This window comes from Phaseolus vulgaris, chromosome 4, assembly GCF_051622355.1.
Source record: "Phaseolus vulgaris cultivar YP4 chromosome 4, ASM5162235v1, whole genome shotgun sequence".
In the NCBI taxonomy this organism is placed as follows: Eukaryota; Viridiplantae; Streptophyta; class Magnoliopsida; order Fabales; family Fabaceae; genus Phaseolus; species Phaseolus vulgaris.
Genome location: NC_143501.1, coordinates 2,987,909 through 2,996,752, shown reverse-complemented (window position 1 = coordinate 2,996,752; position 8,844 = coordinate 2,987,909). Strand labels below are relative to the sequence as shown.

Genomic DNA, 8,844 nt, shown 5'->3' with positions numbered 1-8,844 from the left:
AGTACATTTTTATCATAGCAGTTATTCTATAAATATGAAAAGATTGTCAACTTTATTAATAACTAATTCTCATTAAAAATATTGTTCATTACTTCTAATTTTTTTATCGTACTATTTCATATGATTTGATCATGTGTGGTAGTTTATATTTGGAAAATAGAGTAAATTATTGGTTTAAAGAAAATCTGTATAAAGTGTTCAAAATAAAACTCAGTGAGATATAAACTCTTTCAAACCTAAATTATTTTATTATGTCAATGTATAAACCTTATTGTATTATTTTTATTTCCTTTCTATTCATCAAGTACATAATTCATGCTCTCTGTCTTGCTTGTAGAAAAATGGATTTTTTTTTCCTTTTTTATGATTGCTGAAATGAAAACAAAATCCACAAGCAACCTCGGTAAGGGAGTGACTTTTTATGAATGCGAGGATATATATATATATATATATATATATATACAGATTCTTGAATTAGAAGTTACATTTTTAATCAGTCTATAAGTATCTTCATTACACTTCTTACTTTTGTGATATATATTAGTGTCAAAATGAATGATTTTTTAAGTTTCATCATTGCAAAGCATTTGAGGTTTATTATACAGCTTTAAGATTGAATTATCAATTTTTTGGTCTATTTAGTCACCCCATTTTATATGTTTTATACAAATAGTTATGAGTTTTTTCACTGTTTTTGTAATAGGTCAGAAAATGGCATATAATATTAGTAATTACAAATACTAATACAAACATTCATACGATACGAATATAAAAATTTCAACACGTATAACTTTCAAAAATATAAATTATGGGAATACAAAATTATATAATTATAAATTATATAAATTGCTAATAAAGATTTGTGTGTAAATGTATTTTTGATTTTTTTTTATAAAAATATGTTTTTTATCTATTAAAAAAATTATTTCTTACTTTTTATAATCATAATAAAAATTTATATAATAAATTTAAATTTTTAAAAAATTAATATTGTATTATAATTATCAGATATCCAAATAATATATTTTAAATTAAACACTATATATAGAAAAAAAATAATCTTTTGTATATATGAAACTTACACTTGTTATTGTGTAAAAGATTCAAACTTATAATTTTCTTATTATATAAAGAATAAATTTATTTTTAATACCGTGGCCTGAAATTTAAATTAAAGTAATTATAAAGATCAAATAAATAATTGAACCTAATTATTAATTCTTGTATGATCAAATTGATTCAGAACTTGAGAGTGAAGGATAAGAATGAATGATTGAAGGTGAAGTGTGAGACAGCAGCATCAATGGTGCTCAGAGATTCTATGCATCAGTTCACTGAGGAAATGATATTTTCTTCCTCACCTTCATATTTCCTTCTCATTCTCATGATATATAAAAAAAATAATATACCCTTTTTTATAATATATTTTAAACTAAATAATTCAAAAATATTTAAATTATATAATTCTAAATTACATAATTTAGAATAATATTTTGATATTATATAATCTGAAAGAGAATTATGTTAAAGAAAACAGATTATGTAATCTACAATATAGCTTCAATGATCTAGAATAATATTTTAAACTATATAATTCAAAAAATTTACACAGTTTTTGGTTACATGCATAATTAAAATAAATCTATTTTAGATTATCTGCTCTGGAAAATGTATTGCTTAAATTATTTTAAATTGCTTAATATAGTCCATTATATAAAGCAGAAGAAATACCATAATTGTTCAGGAGTTCTACAAAACTACACAAAATGTTCTGTAGTTTCCAACATCTAACAAAAAAAAGCTCAATTATAAATTTTACTCTACTAAACACATTTTACTACTCTATTAATACTTTTAACATATTTTCTTATTTATTTTTTTCATACATATCATTACTCAAATATTATCTTTAGCAAAAAAAAATTTCACACAGTTTACTATCAAGTTTTTAATTTACAAATATTTTACTATTCATTTTTTTTACATATGTTATCATCATGTTTTTAAAATTTTACCCACTTTATGATTATGTTAGTAATAAAACAACCTTGCTTTATAATTATCTCGAATTACATGCAGGGGTGTCACTTGGAAATTCATTGGTTATATGCAAAAGAAAATGCAAAATTATATAAGGATTATATTCAATCTATTTTACCTTTTGAGTGAAGAATCATGTGATCCAATGAATTAAAAAGGAGAGAAAGGACATCAAATTTTGGAGGTGTTTCTTCCTGCACCCCCAACAAGTTTCTCCCCACACTCCATTATTTTTGAAAAAAAACTTTTTTTTAAAAATGACTTACAGATCATTCTTTTTGAAATATTTCCCAAACATACTTTTTGGAACACGAATTCTGAATTTATCATTTTACAAGTCAAAAAATATGTTATAAAAAGGATATTTCAAAATGATTTTTCTTCTTCCAAATTTTCTTATAGAGTACTCTCTATTTCGAAATCACCCAAAAATATTAAGGATAATTTATATATTTCGAAAAATGTAGGAGTGCATGAAGAAAATGTAAGGGTGCAAGAAGAAAAACCTCAGATTAAAATAGTGAAAATGGGGGCTACCTGAACTTTGAAGAGAATGGTGGAAGAGAATATTGAAAAATCTAGGAAAAAAGAAGAACACAGAAAAAGGTAACACTATCATTTTCTAACCTAAATATTTGTAGATGGAATATTAGTTTGTAGGTGATACCAATTGTTGTAGTAAGTGAAATAATTAATAAAAACATTTTAGACTTAGTTTTTTTTTTTAATTTTTTTTTATCTCCGTATGAAAAGTTAAACTTTTTAATTGATTTATTTGTAATTTATCATTAAGTTATGAGATTTTGATTAATAAAAGTTTCGTTTTTTACAATCAGATTATGAAAACTTTGACAAACTTCAAGTCTCCAATAAGTATTTTTTTTTTCAATTTTGGTACCTAATAAATTAAACATTTTAACTTTTTTGTGCTACCTAAGTCAGTTTTAGTATCCACATGTAATTTGAATGGTTGAAGAATGATATGCATTAAACCTCTTTAATTACTTTTACTAATAGAATATAGTCATCATTATATGATCAAGCATAAGTTGAGAAACCAAAAATCTAAAAATACTTTTAAGGATTCAATTAAAAGAAGTCAACATAACAGTACAGACCAAATTAAAATAAATACTATTTTAAGAACTTAAACTAAAATTTTATACAAAAAACAATTTATTTTTCACTCAAAACAAAAAAAAAAAACATATACTAGGATCATGAAAGTTATTTAAGCCACTTATTAATGGTGTAAACCCTATTATCTGCTGGCCAAGTATGTCTTGTATCAGTCTCCTGCTAATGTTTCTTGAGCTAATGTTTATTGCGAATGAACATTTTGGACTTTAAGCCTAATTCAATCTCATAAAATCAAGGTTACACCCACTTATATATTATGAAATGTCTTAATCTCTAGTCGATGTGGAATTTCTAACAAACATGAACATCAAAGTATGCAGAGAATCATGATAGCATATAAGAAGCAAAACAAAAGTATTTAGAATTTCTGAGATTTGACTGCAAGTGAAACTGATGTATATGATTGTAGGAAATAAATCTCTTGCTATAGTTAAACAATGAGTGTATGTAAAAATCAGAAACCTGCAAGTGAGAGAAAAGACATTCACTTGAGGTTCTTATTTTGCTACATTTCAATTAGACCTACCTATTTATATGTATTGTGACACAATTTGATGCCTTCCTGGTACATGGGCTGCTTGTGTAATTGTCGAGAACTCCATGTACTGTTTACAGTTGAACTTGGAAAAATGATTGTTGGAAGTCTCTTGCTTTCCTCAAGATGAGGAAAATCAACTGTGTAATGCAGTCCTCGACTCTCGTGCCTCGAAAGAGCACTGCTGATCACCAGCTTTGCGCAGCAAAAGAGGTTTCTCATCTCACAGATCTCAGGACCTGCCATTGTTGGCTTCCATCCATGCTCAAACAAGCACTCCTCCCATTTAGCCTCCAAGTTGCAAATGTTTTGCTTTGCTGTCTCTAGTCTCATCGTCGACCGAACAATTCCTACATAGTTCCACATGATGGATTGCAGTTCTGTCCTCGATTCCTTTGTCATTGACAGAATCTTGTCAGTGACATTACTTTCGAGCGACAAAGGCGCAGCAGCAGGTCGAGGCCACAAGTTTGATGCAGTCAGATCAAGGCTAGAGCTCTTCATCCAATCAACTGAGGGCTGCACAGCTCTTCTTGCAAAAACGAGTGCCTCAAGCAATGAGTTGCTAGCAAGTCTGTTTGCTCCGTGCAAACCTGTGCATGCTACCTCACCAGCTACATACAGACCTTTCACATTGGTCTCTCCTTGAAGACCAGCTTGAACTCCTCCACACATGTAATGAGCAGCTGGAACAACTGGGATCGGGTGACGAGTTATGTCCAAACCATACTTGAGACACGTAGATGAAATGTTGGGAAAATGGGAGAGGATTTCCTCCTTCGGCTTGTGACTTATATCAAGAAGAACATACTTCTCATCACGCTTTTTAAGTTGGTCATCTATGCTTCTAGCCACAACATCCCTTGGAGCAAGCTCTGCCCTCTCATCATACAAGGGCATGAATCTTTCCATGCCTAAATTATAAAGGATGCCCCCATCACCTCTAACCGCTTCGGATATCAGAAATGCTTTTTCCCTAGGCTTGGTTTGTTTGATAGGAAGCCCTTCATCAGCTAAGGCAGTTGGATGGAACTGAACAAACCTGCACAATAATGATTGAATGAAATAGGATATACAAAGCTGATAAGCTCCATCGTACACACGGCCAGATAATGTGCAGCTTATAATAGAACACTACAAAGATCATTAACTTCAAAGCATTGTTAACTATATTGCTTATTTACATTCATTTAAAAGAATACTTCAGTGGCACTAGAAATCCAAAGCAATTATCTAAATGACTTTTTGCACTGAAGGCAGTTATGTTGCTCATATAATTCTAACTGAGGAGTAACTACATTGATTATGATTATGAAGGACCTCATAATATCATCCAAATTACACTAAGACTTGTCATAGATATCCTAAACATGCGGCACATTTTGTTTATTTCCTAGATTGGCGTGAGTTATTCATTAAACAGTAAATATTCACAGTTTTGAAATAATCTACTCACTCCATGTTGGAAATCAAAGCTTGAGCTCGATGAGCCATGGCAATTCCATCTCCAGTGGCTACCTGTGATTAGAAAAAGTCAAATTAACATGCAAATAAGAGTATCCTTATAGTACAGGTTACGCAGCAAACAGGTCGACACATATAGGGTGCAAAAATGAGATGATTCATTACAATACCATGAACACTATTAAAATAGGTAGATCAGTGATGCCTAGTGATGTCTAACATGAAAGTTTTTATATAAAAAAAATAGGTAGATCAGATAATTTAAAAACACAACTTTTAGTTTCAAGTAGACTGTATTGTTGTCCATTGATTTTTATTTATACCTTAATCATCCATATAAAATTATAGTGTATCGTCCAAGTAAATTGATGACATTATGAATGAGTTAGTAACTATAATAAGGAGTCTTTTACTTTCAATTCTTTATACTTCGAGGTAATACTGTTTTATAATCATTATGAGTTTAGATGTTAAAATAAAACTGCATTATCAACTCATGCCAAAATATTTCAATTTTCACCATGATTGTGTTCTTAAATACTTAAAATAGAAAATGAACCAAGCAGCAAATTGTAGAATAGAAAGGAGAATTCAATCCCTTAAGAAAGAGGACTACCAGAGGATTTGTAGTTTTGGGATAAATATGCCCTGCTCCACCAGATGCAAGTAAAGTCGCCTTTGAAAGAAATCTTATCACCTAGAAGCTAAAAAAATGAAATCTTAGAAAACATATTCATTGATGGCAGTGATTTTATTCTCAAAAGATCACATATAACTGCTGTTCCCACCTCTAGGGTTTTAGTGTTCAGCGTGTCAACACCAAGACAAATTATGTCAGATTCATCCTGCAGCAGCACCAGTGGAATGTTTTAGTCAGTGAAGACATCAAAACATTCAAAATTCTCTAAATATCAAAATTGGATATGAAAATTTCATAAGAACAAAACCCCCTAAAATTTTAAATTTTCAAATGATACAAAACATTTAATGTAAGGAAAGATGATATAATCCCAGAAATAACAAACCTGACAAGTAAGAAGATCAATAGCAAAATGGTGTTCAAACACAAAAATATTAGGATTGTTGATAACTGCCTTCAGTAGAGCACGTTCAATCTCCTTTCCAGTCATATCAGCAGCATGAACAATTCTATGATGTGAATGACCTCCCTCCCTCATAAGATGCAAGTTACCATCTTCCCCATGGTCAAATGATGCACCCATAGCAATTAATTCTCTGACTCTTTCAGGTCCTTCAGTACAGACAACCTAGAAGAGAGATTCAAAGTTAATAAATTGTTCAATACAGTAGTCATAGAACATAGTAATTCATTATCGAACACCTAAACATGACAATTCTTACATGTTCAAATCCCAGGAAATCAAGCAGAATCTTGATTAGTTACATAACTTAAGGAATCACTAGAATTCAGTGCTTAGCAATTGCTAAAAAAGAACCAAGTAAATTGATTGCAGTTCAAATTTAAATTGGAAATGCCCAGATTGTGTAATTTTGTTAGTACAGAACAATCACTGTCAGCAAATGGAAATATACTAGGGAAAAACAAAAAATTCAGTTCACAAAACAACTTATAAGAACCGTTCTCCTTAAAGCCTATTCAGAATTTCAGATGTAATTGGCTTAATGTTCAACCAACCACGACACAGATCAGGTTGTAAGAATGATTCACAATGTAAACTTAATAGGACCAGAACATACTCGGACGCTTTCCTCATCACAAAGATATGCCCCAGCTACAATGGTGTCCTTCATGTGACTCTCCACAGAATCTGAAGGGCCTAGCACAGCACTAACACCACCTTGAGCATAATTAGTATTGCATTCGTGAGACTCAGCCTTGGTTATCACTGCAACAGATCCATATTTTGCAACTTCAAGCGCATAGCGGAGACCAGCAATCCCACTCCCAATAATGGAAAAGTCAAAGCACTGTGTGAGACTATCTATCTTGCAAGAGGAAACGATTTTGAAGAGTTTCTGATTCTTTTGAAGTGGAGGTGCAGAAAATGCACAAACGTGTTTGGATACTGCTTTAGACCTAAAATTTTTCACCCCAAAACAATGGAAAATCATTAATTCAGCTAAGAATGAAGCAGAAAGTGAACATTAATTTTTATTGAGTCTTCATGAACAAACTTCCAGAGGCTACTTCAAAACAGTTAAGTATAAATAGCTAATTAATGTATATACTAGTACAACTCTTTTCTTTACTGATAGAGAGGTTTCTAGCCAGCTCCCACAACTTTTGGCTTCAAACATTTAAGTAAAAATGTGCAAGTGCTACAAAGTACAAAACGTGATGATAACTTGATCAAATGATCTTGTCCAAACAGGTAAAATTTCATCAAAAACAAATTTAGACTCTGTCAAATAACATAAGTGTTTCTGTTTAGGTATTCAATCACACGACAACACTACTAGTATGATTCCTGGATCAAAATCTTCTAAACATACCTTGAGAAAAACAAAAAGTAAACATTATAAAATTGTACCATGATATGTTAACAAATAAAACTTCATCCAACAATTAGCACTAGAGAAGCAAACAGGAACTGTATTTTTAGACTTCAAAAATTATTAATACAAATACTGGATTAATAAAATCTTTACCATGAAAGATCTTTTCGTAAGAATCTCGCGATTGGGGCATCAGAAACCAAAGCAGTCCTTCTACAACTGTGTCCCTTGCAGTTTGTCACTCTAAATTGCAGTGTGCCACTTCCAGCAGGTATCCAAGTCGCCATTGCAATACAAGTAGGCGACTGCATATGAAAATCAGAAAGATATAAAATTAAAGAAAACTACAAACATCAAAGTCTTCACTCTTCACTTTAGGTGTTAAACACATTTGCTGCACTAATCAGTACAGAATGAACACTTTCCTTTGAGAGAGGAAAATGTGATCAGATGATGAAACAGTATAAATTAGCAACAGTTGGTAAAAAACATCGACACTACAGAACAAAGTTAACAAAGGCATAAAACAGCACCATCTTTAACATTCTAACTCAATGTAAAAACTGATCATGCTTCAAATTTATTAGCAACCACGAGATATACATGCAGAACCAAATTCTAACCTTAGCACATGCAAACCCTTACATAGTAAATAAACGATTAAAAATAATGTAAAATGTGGAAAATCCACTCAAAAAACAAACTAGAAGTCCCCTCTTTCTTTCCCTCACCCCAGATGGTAGGAGTCAGGAAAAAAGTTAAATATGACACAGAACTTCCAACAGAGTAAGACAAATTCAGATTTCAGAAACAACCAAGAACAAATTTTTCATACAAGGTTGGAGGGCGAGGCTAAAAGAGAGAAATGGGTTAGCAGCACACAAAAAAACAAATGATCCCACCAAAAGAACACACAAAAAAACACAACCTTTGGGATAAGAAATTGTTTATTTGACAAACAAGACAAAGAGGGAGAAAACCAAAGATAACACAGCAGCTAGTGTTCACGTTTTCGTGATCATAGTGAAATTTAACTGTTAACTTAGAGTCATAGCATATCAGTGTACCTTGTTAGAGACAGAAGAAAACAGGAAAAGTACAATCTGGGTGGTGTTGTTTTGCAGAAAATAAGAAATAAATATACACAAAACAAACTCAAAGTACTTCTAGAATCTGAGTTTTTCCTT

General features: G+C 31.0%; 1 protein-coding gene across 4 annotated transcripts; it reads right to left on the bottom strand.

Moving 5' to 3' along the window:
• Nucleotides 1-3,553: 3,553 nt before the first annotated feature.
• AO (L-aspartate oxidase) lies at nt 3,554-8,844 on the bottom strand. 4 transcript variants are annotated; one of them, XM_068645464.2, is made up of 8 exons: nt 8,725-8,844; nt 7,811-7,962; nt 6,899-7,238; nt 6,205-6,447; nt 5,968-6,024; nt 5,796-5,876; nt 5,172-5,233; nt 3,554-4,757 (listed from the first exon to the last, which is right to left on the bottom strand). In XM_068645464.2, exons 2-8 carry the CDS (start codon nt 7,942-7,944, stop codon nt 3,707-3,709), a joined length of 1,968 nt encoding a protein of 655 aa, XP_068501565.1. In that variant the 5' UTR covers nt 7,945-7,962; nt 8,725-8,844; the 3' UTR covers nt 3,554-3,706. The 4 variants fall into 4 exon arrangements, with proteins under 4 accessions (XP_068501565.1, XP_090157445.1, XP_068501566.1 ...); XM_090301319.1 differs by having other exon boundaries at nt 5,796-5,883; nt 8,725-8,839; XM_068645465.2 differs by lacking the exon at nt 8,725-8,844 and adding an exon at nt 8,586-8,720.

Coding starts and splice junctions, on each gene's coding strand:
- AO (XM_068645464.2), bottom strand. CDS start 7,944: ATGGCGACTTGGATACCTGCTGGAAGTGGCACACTGCAATTTAGAGTG. Junction 6,025..6,204: donor TTGATCTTCTTACTTGTCAG/GTTTGTTATTTC, acceptor GTGCTGCTGCAG/GATGAATCTGACATAATTTG. Junction 5,877..5,967: donor TGAACACTAAAACCCTAGAG/GTGGGAACAGCA, acceptor TTTAGCTTCTAG/GTGATAAGATTTCTTTCAAA.